Source organism: Topomyia yanbarensis, chromosome 2 (genome assembly GCF_030247195.1).
Source record: "Topomyia yanbarensis strain Yona2022 chromosome 2, ASM3024719v1, whole genome shotgun sequence".
In the NCBI taxonomy this organism is placed as follows: domain Eukaryota; kingdom Metazoa; phylum Arthropoda; class Insecta; order Diptera; family Culicidae; genus Topomyia; species Topomyia yanbarensis.
Window position 1 is genome coordinate 459,564,967 of NC_080671.1, and position 17,045 is coordinate 459,582,011.

Below are 17,045 nucleotides of genomic sequence, written 5' to 3' on the forward strand. Positions count from 1 at the left end.
TGAAAGTGGGCAGCCTTGGGGTAATCCTTTGTTTGTAATTTGTGTAATTTTGGTTCCATCATTCAATACCATAATAGTTTCTCTGCTTCTTAAATATTGGTAAATCCAATTAATTATTTCTGTTGGTATTTTCTCGTTTGTTAATGTTTTTAAGAGTATATTTATGTCTACATTATCAAAAGCTTTTGTCAAATCTATGAATGTGGCTATAAGCACTTCTCCTTCTCTTTTTGCTTGATTGACTATTGAGATAAGTGTGTTTACGCAGGTTATAGCCGATGTGTTTTTCCTAAATCCAAAAGAGTAATTTGGGATTGTATCGTGCTTTTCTAAATGATCATTTATTCTATTTTTAACTATACTGTTGATGAGTTTCAGAAATATACTCAACATGGAAAGTGGTCTATATGCTGTGGGAGTATCTGGGGTTTTACCTGGCTTTAAAAGTGGTATGATTTTGCTCTGTCTCCATTCGTCCGGAATATTACAACTGTTAAGTGTTTCGTTAAGTAACTCTGTAAATCTCATTTTTAAGTTCCAGTTCAAGTTTTTAAGCATATAGAAGGAGAAGTTATCTATGCCAGGTGTTGAGTAATCTTTTTTTGATTTAATTATTTTGTTGATTTCTGAAAATTGTATTACTATTGTGCTATTTGTTGGTTGTGGTGTGTAGTTTATTTCTTCGACTATTGTTGGGAAGTTTTGTTTCATGAATTTTTTTGCGAGATTTGGATCATTCAGTATTTGTAAATTATTTTTCGCTGGTTTACCTCCACTTATTATTTTAACCGTATTCCACAGTTGCTTTGAATGCATGTCTGGATTTTTTTTTGTGTTTGTTAGTTCATTCCAAGTCTTTCTTTTTTCTGATCTAATAGCTTTCTTCAAAGCCGCTCTTGATTTTTTGAATTCTATCAAATTTTCATAAGTTTGGTTTCTATTGAATTCTTTCATTTTCATATTTTTATGTTGTAAAAGGTTGTTGATTTCCTTTGTCCACAATTTTTTTGGTGTTCTTTTTCTATTTTTGTTTGAAGTATATTTTGATATCTCTATTTTTTCTTTAATGATTTGGATAATGTCTTCTGTTGTATGGAACATTTGGGGTTGTAGTTCGTAAAGATTTTCTATTATTTGTTTTTTATTTATATATTCCGTGACATATTTGTATTTTGTTGCTGTTTGCTCTATTTCCATTTTTATTATTTTATGATTGCTAAAAAAGTCTTCATTTAAAACAGTCCAGTCTATTTTTCCTGCTATTGTTGCCGATGCATATGAAAGATCTATTGCAGATGGTGTTGTGTTTGGGTTTTTAATTAGTGTACTTGATCCATCATTAAGTAATATTAGATCGCTTGTTTCAATTAGGTGCTCTAATAGTTCCCCCCTGGGGCAGTTTTCGTGCAAGGGGTTCCATAGCTTATTATGTGCGTTGAAGTCTCCTACTAATAGAGCCGGTTTATTGAATTTTTCTATAAAATGTAATAAGTTTTTTTAAGGGGATTTTAATATTATTATTATTAATCGGTGGTGGTGGAATGTATATAGAATATATTTGAATATTTGGGTAAGTGTTTGTTGTTTCTATTGCTATGGCTTCTATTGGTACTAAGTTTGGTATATTTATCCGATTGAATGTAATTTCGTTTTTTATTAATATCCCCACTCCTCCATAACCTGCAGGTCTTGACTCTGTGACAAATTTGTAGCCGGGGAATTTATATGTTTCTTCTGGTTTTAACCATATTTCGCTAAGTAATGCTATATCTACATCTTCCTTGCTGAGAAAGCTTTTGATAGTTTCACGGGTGTCTATTGGTCGAATGCTAGTAACATTATTCTGAATTATTGTTAATTTTCTATATATTGATGTACTCATTTGAAATTTTTAATTATTTTTATGGTTTATTGTGTGTAATTGGAAAGATGTTTATTTTGGTGATATTTTTGTGTTTAGTTTTGTCTTCTTTCGTTTTAATCATATTAATTATTGATTGGTTTGAGTTTTCATTATTGGGTTGATTATTTCGTTCAATTCATTACTTATGTTGATTAGAAGTATATCTTGTTCTATTGCGTCTGTTTTGTTTGTGTTATTTATGATTGAGTTTTGTATTGTTTTGATCTTTTCTACAATATTGTTTAGATTTAATTGCTTAATTAATTCTTGCTTTATCTGTTGTGTTATTTTTTCAATGTCCGTTGTTTTATATGGATTTTCTGCGAAAATGTGTGGAATTTCTGGTACTTTTTCAGGCTGTGGAAATATTTTACTATGAGTTACTTGTTTCGTTTTAGTTTTCTGAAATTGTGTTGGGTAATTATTATTTTCATTTGTTTGCAAAGGAAGTGTGGGGAAATCTCTAATTGAGTCGATTCTATGTTGTAGTGTTTTTGGTGCTGTTTTTGAATATTTACGAGAAGCTTCAAAAAATGTTGTTTTGTTATAAGCCATATCTTGTCTTATTTTGTCTTGTCTGTTTCTTTCTGGGCAAATTATGTCGGAGGCTTTATGTTCTCCTTTACAGTTGATACATGTTGGTTTAGTAACTTTGCAGTCTTTGTCCGAGTGGTCTGCTCCACAGTTATCACACCGAGCGTTACTTGATTTACAAAATTTTCTCTATATCCGTATCGCCAACATTTACGACATATTTTTAACGGAAAAACATAGGGCTGACAAAAAGCATTGACTCCGTATATTGATACTTTTTCTGGGAGGTATTGACCTTTGGCATATATTTTTATTGAATAAGTTGGGACAAACCTGTTTTCAGATGCTCGTCGCTTTATTCTCTCAATTTTATGAATTTTTATGTCACCGCTTTCTAAATTTTCTAATATTTCTTCTTCGGTCAGTGTCGGTGGTACGTTTCCTATCACACCTATGGTTTCCTTGAACCTGGCCGGAACAAAGACCGTGTAACCAAATTGGTCCTTTAAAGTTTTTGAATTAATGAGCTGTTCTGCGTCTTTTGGATTGTCAAATACTATTTGGAATCGACCTCTACCCACTGATTTCATTTCCGTATATTTTTTCACTCCTATGTTGTGCAACATTTTTGCAACTTCCATAGGGTGCGGGAATTTTTCCTTTGTCTTGTCTGTCCCTCCTGTAGCTGTGTTTTCTTCTTGTTTTCGTTCCAGTATGAACGTTTTGTAAATTTTGTTTTTAATCCATCCGTCTTTGTATATATCGTCTGTTTTTTGTTTGGTCCGTTGTCAATTGGTGTCTTTGAAGTCGATGATGATGGATTTTTTTGTGAGTCTCGTCCGTCGCTCTTATTTTCCATGTCCCGTTGGGCGTCAAACTTTTTAACTTTTCTCGTCTTATTCTTCCTCGATTTACGATTCTCATTGTCACTGTAATCGTCGCTTTCGTCATTGTCGAGAGTTTTCCGTTTTTCAGAAACCGAAGCTGTCCGTTTTTTCGGGTCTTCACCTCCTCTAGCATCCTCTTCCTCTACCTCCATTTTGTTTTTTCACACCCTCTGTATCAGTAGCTTTTTAAAAATATATTTACACCAATCTTAACTATATATATATACAGAATATTTACAGCAGCCTTAACCTACAAATAATCAATAAATGGATTCAAAAAAAAAACTCACTTTGATATTCGATACGATTTCACAACTAGCACAATTTACATGAGTACCTTTTTCAAAGATGGCGGAAGTAACTTTTTTTCACTTTAATCGAACCGAATTCACAAGCCTCGTTTTAGCGCCGATGTTGCCTCGTCGATGGCTAATGAGAGAGTGTGTTATTTATTATTCATTTGTCTCATTTGTGTAATGCACTTTTCTCGATCACAACATCAGCCGTCACGACTATTCTCTCCCAGGCCCGTACTCAGGTACCACATCTCCCCTTTTTTCCTGAAGATTAAAGTACGTAGTCTGCAAATTTAGAAGGCTTTTTAGCGACTCGACGCTGTCGAGTTATGGAAACCATTTCCGGCTCGACTCTGTGATCCGTTTCGAGGTTATCGTCGAATCCGTAAAGATCATCTTCTGCACTGCTGAACAACTGCGAGTATTGATCTTCAACATTGTCCATCGCAGCAGCTGCTATTGATTCTGTCGGTTCTGTTGTACTCTCGGGTAGTCTCTTCAGGTGAACTACGTTGCGATCATACGATTTACCGGTTGCTGGATCTTCGACGGTTGCGCGCGGTCCTGCGCGATGCGTGACAACATACTCTTTCGGGTTGAACGTCGTTAACAACTTATTACCTGGCAGCAGGGTCTGCATAAGTACTGTATCGCCTGTGGAGAGTGATGACTTCCTTGTGCGGCGTCGGAGGTCCTCTGACTGATTCCCTTTCTCTTTCAATACTCGATCTCGGTCCCGAACATCACCCAACGCTATTGTCTCGATATCATCCAAGTATTTTTGATCTGATCGTTTTTCCGTATAGTAATTCCGTCGGAGTTTTACCCGTGATCGAATGAGGTGTGGTGTAGTACATCAGTAAATACTCCCGAAGGTCCCGACCCAGCGCATGACTTATCTGTAGACGCTTTAGAAGGGAGCGATTTTGTCGTTCGACCAACCCGTTTTCCTGTGGCCAATATGGGGTTGAGTGCCTGAGAATAATCCCTTTCATTTTGCTATACTCCTCCAATTCAGTCCCCACAAACTGTCTGGCGTTGTCTAAAGTGATTGTTTGTGGATAACCGATTCAACTGAATATTTTGTCAAGTCTCTCTACGGTTTCCCTGGCTGTTATTTTAGTAATTGTCTCTACCTCCTTATAACGACTGTAGTAGTCGATTACAACAAGTAAGTAAGTTCCACAGGGTAGGGGTCCGAGAAAATCTATGGCTACCTCAATCCACGGTTTCGAAGGCATTTCACGACGGCTCATCGACTCCGGTCTATTTGGCAAGCTCACCAATCTGCACCACGGTCCATTCCGGGCCACCAAACCCGGTCACGCAACCGCCGCTTCATCACCGATTCGCCAGGGTGGCCCTCATGGGCCAAGTTCAACATACGCGATTTCAAACAATCTGGAACTACCAGTTTATTTCCCCTAACTAAAAGTTCCCCGATGAGTCCCAATTCGTTCTTGAATGGAGCAAACGACTTAACTTGTTGGGCATCCCAATACCCAGTTTGTAAACACTGTTTTACAGCCTCCAAAGTAACATCGGTACTGGACATCTCTTCCAGCAACTGCACATCGATCGCTGCTGATTCTAAAACGGCTAGTACCATGAACTTGCTTTCAGCATCGAACTCTTCTGGTTCTTGTACCTCGACCAACCGTGATAATGGATCTGCTACATTACTTATGCCTTTACGGTATTTCACAACAAACGAAAACGACTGAAGCCTAAGCACCCATCGTTCGATTCGTGCACATGGTGTTGAAGTGGGTTTAAAAATCGCTACCAAAGGTTTGTGGTCTGTTTCCAGCTCGAACTTGCGTCCTATGAGATAGATGGAAAATCGCTCCACAGACCAGACCAGAGTTAAAAATAATCGAAGCTCTTTTTTGATGGCTGAAAATGAACCTGATGCGACTCGCGGTGAATAGAAAAAATATTCATTCAAATATCCATGTTATTCATTCAGTTGAATATCGTACAATATATTCATTTCACTAATTATATAGGAAAATGTTTTCAAATGCCGGAAAAGTATATGAAACAACAATCATCATCGCTTACATTGTGCCAGGGCATACTTTGATACGTTTGATTCGTTGCTGCACGGCCGCTTCGTGTAATAATCGGAGACGAATGAAAATCTGCATGGATGAATGGGCGGTTTATTCGTTTGACGTTTTCAGCTGCGTCACTGAATATTGAAAATGAATGCGGCTGAATTTGATCAATTTTCATTCAATGAATTTGAATATTTTTAACTCTGGACCAGACTAAAGCGAGAGCTTCTTTTTTCTGTCTAGCAGTGACGTTTTTCTATCGCTGTCAGACTTTTGCTGGCGCAAGCGATTGGCCGGGGAATATCATCGGTGGGCCCTTCAAATTGTAAAAGAACTACCCCAAGAGCAACTGGTGAGGCATCAGCTACAACCCTTGTTCGCATACTGTTATCGAAAAATCGTAAACGGTGTACGTTCCCAATCATGTCCTTGAGTTTAGCAAAAGACGCACGTTGGTCGCTTCCCCAGGCAAATTTAACCCCAGCATGGGTTAATTCACGGAGCGGAGCAGTTATCGCTAGATTTGGCAGAAACCGATCGATGTACGTAACCAAACCCAGGAAATTGTGGACTTCCTCCGCGGTTTTGGGTGCTTGAAATCTTTGAAGAGCTTCTACCTTGTTGTTCGAAGGATAGATTCCGTCCGATGATACGACGTGTCCTAAAAATTCCAGTTCAGATCGTATCAATCACTCGGAGTGATTAGTTGAGTTTTTTCTCTGGCTCCGTGTTCCATCGAATAAACAAGTGCTCGGCCTACGCTACCCGCCTTTTTTTTGAGCGCGGTCTCTGCCATCCGGCACAAATCATCGCGACATTTCGCTAGCTTAGCGATAGTTTACGCAAGTGCAGTGCTCCGAAACCCGATTAGTAGTGTGAAAAACAAGTGATTCGCAACTCGATCCCCGACGGGTCTCCGGTGCCCTGACGGACGGATTATCCGCCAAGGCGCCTATTCCTACCGAATTTCGAAGCATACTACGGTTTTTTCGCGGGAAAAAGTGTTGTGAAAATCGTAGCAGGTATCAGGAGTACAGACTTTTAAGATGATAAACAACTCGCGCCTCCATCAAAACTCCCACGTTAAATCGGTGAACTGATCGCGCCTCCACCTAGGCGAAGATTCAAATCAGTAATAGACTTGCGCTTCCATTGACCTACCGACCGCCGGCGATTTAAACGCGTGTGATGTATCGAACAGACAAATCGAATTGGTGTGCGCCTGAGAAGTGACCTTCACGATAGTAAAGTGACGAAACCCAAACGAGTAAAACTTGAAGGTGTCAAACCAGCAACAGTGCGAGCAAGACCAGGACTTTTTAAGTAATAATGCCACGCCCTCCTCCCCCGGACTGGGGTGAGGAGCCCCCCCCCTAAGTCGATCGCTCCCCGGTTACATGAATTCTGGGGAAGTGATAAATCAGCAGACCCTATTATTAAGGGCCGTCAACGAACCAGGAAACGAGGAACAACGACTCCCCGCGGATCCTTTCCTTATTCTAAAATCTGTACAGGCAGTGCTCGGTATCGATCCAAGAAACCTGGTGAGTGCGACAAAGGAGGCAAAGGGATCCAGATATGTGTTGAGAACCCGATCGAAGAAAGCTTTTCTAGCCCTACAGAAGTTGAATCAGCTTATAGGCGGTCAGAAGGTGGAGATTATTCCCCACCCAACCCTCAATAAAGTCCAGGGTGTCATCTACGATCCTGACACCAAAGATTTGGAAGAAGCCAGACTGCTGGAAGAACTAAAGACCCAGGGGTCACGGAGGTTCGCCGAATATCAAAAAAGATTGAAGGTAAGCCGGTCAACACACCACTGGTCATCCTCTCCTTCTCTGGTTCTGCACTTCCGGAACACGTTTTCATTGTCCTACTCCGCACCAGTATCCGCCCGTACTATCCACTACCGATGATGTGCTTCAAGTGCGGCCAATTTGGGCATGGTAATCGTCTCTGTCCCAACCCCGCCGCTTGCTTGAACTGCAGTGAACAACATGAAACATCCAAAGACAACCCATGTACCAAGACAAGCGTTTGCATCAACTGTGGACAAGGTCACTCCACCCGTAGTAGGGCGTGTCCCAAGTTTATCGAGGAAGAACAGATAACCAAAATCAGAGTTGACAAAAATCTCACCTTCCCCGAGGCCAGAGCTTTGATAACGAAACGCCAACAAGGTCCCAGTTATGCCAGCGTAGCCACAGGTAACACCAAGGACGACGAACGGAACAAAATCATAGCACAGCTACAGAATGAACTAGTGACTCTGAAAGAAAGCAAGGCCCAAAGTTCAGTTGACGGTAAAGATCAGGAAATTAAACGGCTGAAGGAATATTGTTCCAAGCTTCAAAAACAGCTTCAAGCGGCTACAGCAGATATAGCGAAACTGCGGCATACCTTCCCCGAGCTTCACCAAAAGTCGTCTATCCACCCTAGGGAGAACACTTCCACCAACGAAAACACCCCTACGGGAACAGAAGCTAAGAAGACTACATTTTTTAGAACCAACCTCTGTTGTCGGAGCTCCTGCCGGCCCGACCAGAAGGTCCAGTCGCCAAAAAGTAAAGGATACCAGAAAAAGTGGTACCGATAAATCCAGAAGCCCCAACTTCAAAACAACTCCCGATATGACCTTGCTTACACCCGACCTTGAAGCCATCATGCCATGGTCCCGATCCAGTTCAACAACAGCACTCAACACGTCAGGCCAAAAACCTCCAACAACCGTTGACTACTCGGACGTCATCTCAGAGTAACACAACGCACAAACGTTCAACCCAGCAGTCAGCAGAAATCAAAAGCAACAACATTCAATAGCCGAAACCAAACAAACAAACCTCCCGCGTCGACCCCGACCGGGGACGTTCCGGGTTCTCCCGGTGCACCCCCGGCGGCTGTTGGCGCGGGCCCGAGTTTAACTCAGGCAAGTACTCATACACAAAATATAACAGAAAACAACCGACTGCCCTCAAGTCCTTCCAGCCAATGCTTACTAGACGTCACCTTGCTGTCAACCATGCAAATACAAAAAACAAACAGCAAACGTAGTGCTATGACATCGACCCCTGGACGCAGGGACAACAGCGACACCGATCGGCTCCGCAGCCCCAGCCCCATCGCTCGTTGCTCTTGGCATCCAGTTCGGTTCCACCACAGGAACAGTGACACCAATACCAAAGAACGCAACATGTACACCTATTCCACAAGTATAATACCCACTCACAATCACACCGAGACATCACTAACACAAACTTGCTCTCCGTGCATCAACAAAGCCTCCCTCCCCGCGTCGCCCCCGACTCGGGAGGTACCGGAAACATCCGATGAGTCCCCGACGGTTGCCGGCGCGGGGAACCTGGGGGTTTCCCGGGTAAGTTCCACCAACGCGTATCCACGATCATATCCATCTGTCGCTTTCTGCTCTCCCCCAGAACCCTATTGCATCAACACAGCTGAACAAATATCAAGCATCAGAAAAAACATACAGCCTTTAGAGGGATACGAACCAAGACGGCGCCGGTAGTTGAGTGGTAAGCGTGACCACCACTCATTCCAGTTGGCCTGGGTTCAATTCCAGCCGAGGTCGTTGAGCTTTTTCTGAGGTGAAAAAATCTGTGGTCACGTCTTCCTTCGGAAGGGAAGTAAAGCCGTTGGTCCCCGGTCCATGAAATTGGTGGATCGATATCTAGTCCAAGTAGTGGAATCACCTCTCTGGCGTCGGTAAAGAAGAAGTATATCCAACTTCTATACTCTACTAACAAAAATATCCTCCTCCCGTGATACTTGTGGAGTGCGCAGTAGTATAAACGGCCTCTAGCAAAAGCAAGTTTCGGACTAACAATTCCTTCCCTTTCCTTCCGCGATCTACGTTCGGGCCTGGCCGGCGCCGGTATTGATAAAAAAAAACACTATACCAGGAGTTGCACATTGAAAGATGTTTCGCTAATCCCAAGCATAATTATCTACTGATTCCCTGTGCAACTTCAGCTATTCCAGATCGATAACGGAGTAGCAGCCAGGGGTGGTCGCACAAGCTCAAGCCTTCGGAGGGATACGAACCAAGTAAGGAGCAGCCTTTGCATACACAGGCAGTCGAAAGAGAAGGTTGCGTCCTGGCATTGCAGTGGAATATTAACGGCCTGAATGGCCTGAAATCCACATTGCAAACAGAACTCCCATATGTCTCGCCATACAAGAAGCACCACAGACCCGTCTCCATGGTTTGGGCACAAGTATACTTGGGACACATGTCAAAGGAACAACATCTTCCAGACGGTCGGTCTGGGGATCAGGGCGGACATCCCATCGAAAACTATACCACTCGATACAGACCTGATAGCGAATTTCGTCTTCGTTCGCAGACTGCGGTGTCGCAACCGGACGTTTTGCTGTGCCCAGACAGCAGCTTGGCCGCCGTTGCACTGCTGTACGTTGCCATTGTAAAGTTCTCCGTTGGCCGCTATACGTGTATCACAGCCTGTTATTTGTCGCGGACTTTCGACAGAGGGCTTGCAGTTACTCTGTTCCCGAAGAACAGAGGGCTCGCTTACTCATCTACTTGTCACCTGACTTGGGAGGAGGTTCTGCTGATGGCTGCTGCAGGTCGTCCTTCCCTCTTGGCGTCCGAATTGCGAATGACTCGCTTGTCCGTTGTGCACGCTTTATATAGCGGCCGTGCTAGCTCTCATCCGAGCTTTGGAAGGGGTTTCTGCTGAGTGCTGCTGCTCGTTTCACTGAATCGTAGGCCGCTTTGAAATCTATGAAAAGATGATGTGTCTGCAAGTTGTACTCCCGGAGTCTATCGAGGATTTGTCTCAGGGGTAAACATTTGATCCGTCGTTGATCGACCCTCACGAAAACCGGCTTGGTATTCGCAGACGAAGGACTCCTATCGTGGTCTCAATCTGTTGAACAGAATACGGGACATGATTTTCTATGCCGAATTATGAGGGGTTATTTCTCCTTAATTAGCGCAATTCAGTCTATACCCTTTCTTAAAGAGGGGCCAAATGAAGCCGTCTAGCCAGCTAGCAGGCACTTCTTCTGCCTCCCATATTTTCGACATAATATGGTTTTTTTTATATAACTAAGTTTATTTAGGCCCAAATGCGGTAGCTTAACGAGGCCGATAATTCATTTTTCAAGGTACATCGCATGTGTTAGTGGAAGTAAAGGAAACGGTTAGGAAGTGGGATACATATCGTAAAATTTACATTCTCGTTGGCTGGTTGACGATTGTGGGGGATATGCACACTTTATTGTAGTGGTTTCCTCCTGTAATCGCAGGGGCGAGGGGAGGGTCAATATTTCGGATGATTATTGGCACTCCGGTGCTGTCGTGATGTTCTTGTGACGTGTGTCATGATGTTCTGGATAGACGGTTATCAAGAAAGGTTTGCATCGTAGACTCGTGAAGCAATGCCATATTGTAGATACAGGGAGAGGTTGACGAGGTTCTACTGTGAATGAGAGGGGAAAATATATCAAACTTGGACATCAATAGTTTTCAAAAAGATGTAGATAAGTAAAATGTAGGGGTGGTCACGGCTTGCCAGGACGTCCCGGTTGGACATGAGCCTTGACATCGTACGAATAAAGTTCCGGTTCACATCCAAGCCCTTAAACCAAGCATTCATTGATACCTTCGGAATAATGGAATGTAGCCACCGTCCCGGATGCCCATTGCTCCATGAAGTTTACCAACTTTCGGGCGTCCTCTGACGAGAGATACTGAGAAATTCACGTAAAAACGTAGAGAAGAAGGCTTAGACTTGAGCCCTGGGGAAGGCCCATGTAGCTAAATCGTGATGTCGATAAATCACCATGCGAGAAATGCATTTGTTTTTCAGACAACAGGTTTAGCAAAAAGTTATTTAAAATTGGCGAAAGACCATGCTGGTGCAACTTCTCATAAAGAATGTTGATCGAAACTGAATCGAAAGCCCCCTTAATATCCAAGAATACTGATGCCATCTGCTCTTTGTTAGCATATGCCATTTCAATTTCTGTTGAGAGCAACGCAAGGCAATCGTTCGTCCCTTTTCCTTTGCGGAAGCCAAATTGTGTATCTGACAGTAAGCCATTTGTTTCGACCCAATTATCGAGGCGAAACAAGATCATTTTTTCGAATAACTTCCGGATACAGGACAGCATTGCAATCGGACGATACGAATTGTGGTCAGAGACTGGTTTTCCTGGTTTTTGGAAGGCGATGACCCTAACCTGTCTCCAGTCATGTGGGACAATGTTACCCTCAAGAAACACAAGTTACAAGTCTCTTGGCAGAGTCCAGATTCTTTCTAGCCCTGGAGCTTTATTGTTACATGATAAGAGAGCAAGTGAGAACTCCACCATCGAAAACGGTGCTTCGTTCGCGGTATTGTAAGGCGACACGGCGCGGTTGATTTTCTGTGCCGGGGCGGAATCCGGACAAACCTTCTTGACGAAATCGAATATCCAACGGTTTGAATATTCCACGCTCTCGTTAGTACTGTTTCGGTTTCGCATACGTCGGGCCGTGCCCCAAAGAGTGCTCATCGATGTTTCTCTTGTTAAACCGTCGACAAACCGGCGCCAGTAACTGCGTTTCGTAGCTTTCATTAAATTTTTCATTCGCTTTGCTAATATCGCGTACAGTCAATAGCTAGCGACTAACCCGTCGTTCCGGAAGGCTTTATACGCGGCAGCCTTCTCCGCGTACACGTCTGAGCACTCTTTGTCCCACCACGGGTTGGGAGAACGTTTTTGGGAGTTCACGTCGAGACTCGTTTCGTCTGAGTTTGAATCGCGGTATCGAGAATCGAGTTGGGCAAAATCTTATACTCTTCCTCCGGGAGAAGTACCGTTGTTGAATCGATAGTTTTGGATATCTCAGCAGCGTAGCTCTTCCAATCAATGTTTCGTGTGAGGTCATAGGGACATTGATTGGTTCCGAAGGTCTTGAACGAGAGGTGATTGCAATTACAATCGGCAGGTGGTCACTACCGTGGGGATCAGATATTACCTTCCACTTGCAATCTAACCGTAGTGATGTCGAGCTTAGAGCTATGTCCAGTGCACTTGCTTGCGCTGGTGGTCTAGTAATCCGTGTCATTTCCCCTGTGTTCAGAATTGTCATATTGAAGTTGTCACAAAGGTCTTGAATTGTCGATTATCGTCGTACAGATATCCCCACTCTGTACCGTGAGAGCTAAAGTCTCCAAGAAGCAGGCGGGCGAGGGAAGGTGTTCAATCACGTTAGAGAGTCCTCGATATCCTATAATGGCCCCAGGAGGAATGTAAATAGAAGCAATGCAAAGATCTTTGCCTTTGATTGTTGTTTGACAAGCGACAGCTTCAATGCATAGCGTCGAAGGGAGATTGATTCGATTGAAGGAGTAGCACTTTTTGATCCCTAAATGTACCCCTCCATATGAGTCTTCTCGATCCAAACGGATAATGTTAAAATCGTGGAAGTTGAGGTTTATATTAGAAGTAAGCCATGTTTCACATAGGGAGGAGGCATCACAATGATTGTAATCTAGCAAATGTTTTAATGAATCAATTTTGGGGATAATACTTCTGCAGTTCCACTGTAAAACAGTGATCAGATCCGTGATCGATCGCTTCAAGGCCATTTTTCAGTCAACTGTTTCGGAGAGGATCGGTAATGTTGAAAGCTGTGAATATATCCACAATGCCAGAAAATTTAAGGAATCCCGTTTTAGGTTGAGTTTCTGACTGTAAAATTGGAGCACTTGGGATTTTTGGTGCCCCGGGGAGTGCTGGGAACTCCTGGTTGTATCTCAATTTCCCAAAACCAGCAAGTATTATCTTCGGATTTGTGGCAGCACTTCCAGTTGATGAATTATTTTTATTTTGTACCCTTGTTTGGGACAACCTAGAACCCTTACAAGGAAGTTCAGGTGAGTTTTGATTAGGTCTTTTCCTAGAGTTTCCCAGCAGAGCCAAAGAATGCCCCTCGCAAGGGTCGTTAGAGGCGTTATCGTCAGTTGTCAAGAGAGTGAATGGGTTTTCGGAGATAAGTGGAACCGCTCTTTTGTACCGTGTAAGTCCCCGACACTTGCTTACGGATCGTCTCTATATCAGGGGAATAAAACGCGAACGATAACAATTAAAACAAACTATATTTTATCGAACACATTAAAAGCACGGTACAACTTTATACAGGACGTAAACAAACTGAAACTCACAACCACAAAAACATTTCATTGATGCGCTTATCAGGCATCACACATTGACAGCTATGCTGCCGAGTTAGAGCCTAGCGCTGAACGGGGTACTAATTAATACACCGCGATAGGGTTGTCCTCAACATCTCCCCTCTTAATAAAGGTGGTACGGATCAAACCTGTTCGGCGGTCTTCGGGTTCGTGAAGAACGTCTAGGTAGATTTAACACGGATTCGACTTCGATGGCGGATTCGAATTCAGTTGATGTTGTTGATGTCGATGACGTTGATGGGAAAGCCGAGACTTCCTGCTGTGGTGTAGACGACGCAAGCGCCGGCACTGAACCTAGCAAGGTATGCTCGTGACTGGAGACAGGTGATAATTCAGATCCGCTCGCAACAAGGGACGGTGCTGGCGTGCCAGAAGATTGATTTGGTAGATTCCAGGCACCCAACAGGATGTCGAGCGGTAACGAATACTGACGAGAGGTGGCTTGATTGGCAGGTTGCTTTGGTATCGAGTCGACAGCTAGGCGACTCCGGAGTTGGTTGATATGGGAACGCAGCATTCGGCGATCATCGACCCATACGTTATACATCACGTCTCCTATTTTTTCGATGATTGTTCCAGGAGCCCACTTCCAACCGTTACGGCCATAAAGCTTAGCGTAAATCGAATCGTTCCGGCTGAAGAACCTCGGTTTTGTGTGATCGTCCGACGGTGCCACTGGAGTTCGTACCGTTGGGGGACGTAGCAGCTCGAGACAGGTGCGTATTTTGCGACCAAACATGACCTCGGACGGCGACTTTTGGTCTGGCAGTGCCCGGTTGGGTGTACTTCGGTACGTTAACAGGAATATGTCTAACGCTTGCTGTATCGATCCTCTCCCCTCTTGAATTTTTGTAACAGCCCTTTTGAACGTGTCAACAAATCGTTCAGCTTGGCCATTTGATTGTGGATGAAACGGAGCAGTTGTGAGGTGTTCGATGCCGTTTGAGGCGCAGAAATCTGCGAATTCAGCGCTCGTGAATTGGGTTCCGTTGTCGCTGACTAGTGTAACAGGCATACCCAACCGAGCAAACAACCCACCGAGAATGCTGATGGTTGCCGCCGAGGTTATACGGGACGTTTGAATGATTTCTGGCCACTTGGAGAAGGAGTCGACGGCGATCAGGTAATATTCGCCTTCGATTGGACCGGCATAATCCACGTGGACGCGCTGCCACGGAGCGGTCTGCTTGGGCCACGGCACCGGTGAAGAGTGAGGAGGTGACCTGGCTACGGCCGCACAGTGTTGGCATGCCTTGACGAAGTTGACGATGTCAGCATCCAAACTGGGCCAATACACGTAGCTTCGAGCGAGGGCCTTCATACGCTGCATACCAGGATGGCCACAATGGAGCTGTTCGAGGCATCGCTTGCGATGGAGCGACGGGATGACGAGCCGTTCGGCAAACATGATGCACCCATCTACCACGGAGAGTGATTCCTGTCTGGCATGGAATCGCTGGATGTCGGATTCTGAATGTTCAGATTGCGGCCAACCGTGCTGAATGTGATGGTAGACTTTTCGGAGCAGTGGATCTGCTTGGGTGCTTTGTGCGACGGCTCTGAAATTGAGAGGCAAAGCTTTAACTGTATGAGATACTACCGACCTGAGGTCCTCTTCCAGGTTGATGCTGGCGATGATATAGTCCTCATCGGGTTTGACGTGCTGGTTGATCAACCTCGAGAGTAAGTCTGCGTCGCCGAACTTGTGGGTGGGCACGTACTCGATGTCAAAATCGTAGAGCAGTAGATTGAGCGCAAATCGTTGGAGGCGGTTGGCTGTGTAGACCGGTATTCCCTTTTTAGATCCAAATATACGGAGCAAAGGCTGGTGGTCGGTTTTCAAACGAAAGTGCCGTCCGAAGAGCATTTTGTGAAACTTCGTGACGGCGAAGACGATAGCTAAACCTTCACGATCCGGTTGGCTGTAGCCTTGTTCAGCTTTTGTGAGTGCTCTGGAAGCATGTTGGACGACTTTGATTGTGCCGTCGGGGAACTTGTGGCTAATCGTTGCCCCGAGCCCAACGGAAGAAGCGTCGGCAGAGACAATGATCTCCCGCTTCGGATCATAATGTGTGAGAAGTAGATCCGAGGAGAGTATTTGTTTGAAGTGCTCGAACGCTCTCTGGCACTCATCAGTCCACTGGAACTTCGCATCGTCCTTGAGAAGGTTGTCCAGCGGATATCGTAACTTGCGCATATTGGGAACAAACTTGCCGTAGTAGTTGATAGCCCCCAAAAATGATTGCACACCAGATACATCGGTTGGAGGCGGCAGCTTGGATATCACTTCGATTTTGGCCGGATCTGGACGTAATCCGCGACTGTCGACAATAAGACCCACATACTGCACTTGCTGCTTGCGGAAGGTGCATTTACCGACTCGAATGGTGAACCCGAAATCCTGAATTCGTTTTAGAACAGCCCGCAAATTGCGATCGTGGTCTTCTTCAGTTTTTCCGCCGACGATGACGTCATCGAGGTAGCCACACGTGCACTGCAGACCGGCTAGCATTGTATCGATGAGCTGCTGGAAGGCACCAGGTGCGATCTTCACACCTGGCGGGAGGCGGTTGTAGGAGTAGAGGCCACGATGCGTATTGATGGTTAGCAACTTACGGTACTGTTCGTCGACTTCCACCTGCAAGAAAGCGTCGGACAAATCGATCTGGCTGAACACCTTACAGTTAGTCAGCTTGGCGAAGATATCGTCCGGTAGGGGAAGTGGATACTGATTTGGTTGGAGCGCAGCGTTAAGCCCCGTGGAATAGTCTCCACAAATTCGAATGGAACCATTGGCTTTACGGACGACAACGATCGGAGCAGCCCACTCCGAATATTCGACTGGGGTGATGATATTCAAATTTTCCAGTCGGTCGAGTTCCTGGTCAACGGCATCATACATCGCGTACGCAACCGGGCGCTTAGGGCAGAAGACGGGTCGAACACTTTTTTTCAGCTCCAACTTCACTTTAGTTTTGCTGCACAAACCGAGCTGATCGGTGAACACGTTTGGAAAAATCGATTGCAGTGCAGTGGGTGCCGCAGGAGAGCCTGACACGTGACAGCAGAAGGTGTCCATGGGCACGGACCAAAGGTTGAAACTCTCGACTAAATCGGAACCGAGTAGATGTAGTTGTTTC

General features: G+C 44.5%; 1 protein-coding gene across 1 annotated transcript; it reads right to left on the reverse strand.

Moving 5' to 3' along the window:
* Window positions 1-13,727: 13,727 nt before the first annotated feature.
* On the reverse strand, window positions 13,728-16,984 carry LOC131685955 (uncharacterized protein K02A2.6-like). Its single transcript, XM_058969987.1, has one exon. It carries the CDS (start codon window positions 16,982-16,984, stop codon window positions 14,009-14,011), a length of 2,976 nt encoding a protein of 991 aa, XP_058825970.1. The 3' UTR covers window positions 13,728-14,008.
* Between the last annotated feature and the right edge of the window lie 61 nt (window positions 16,985-17,045).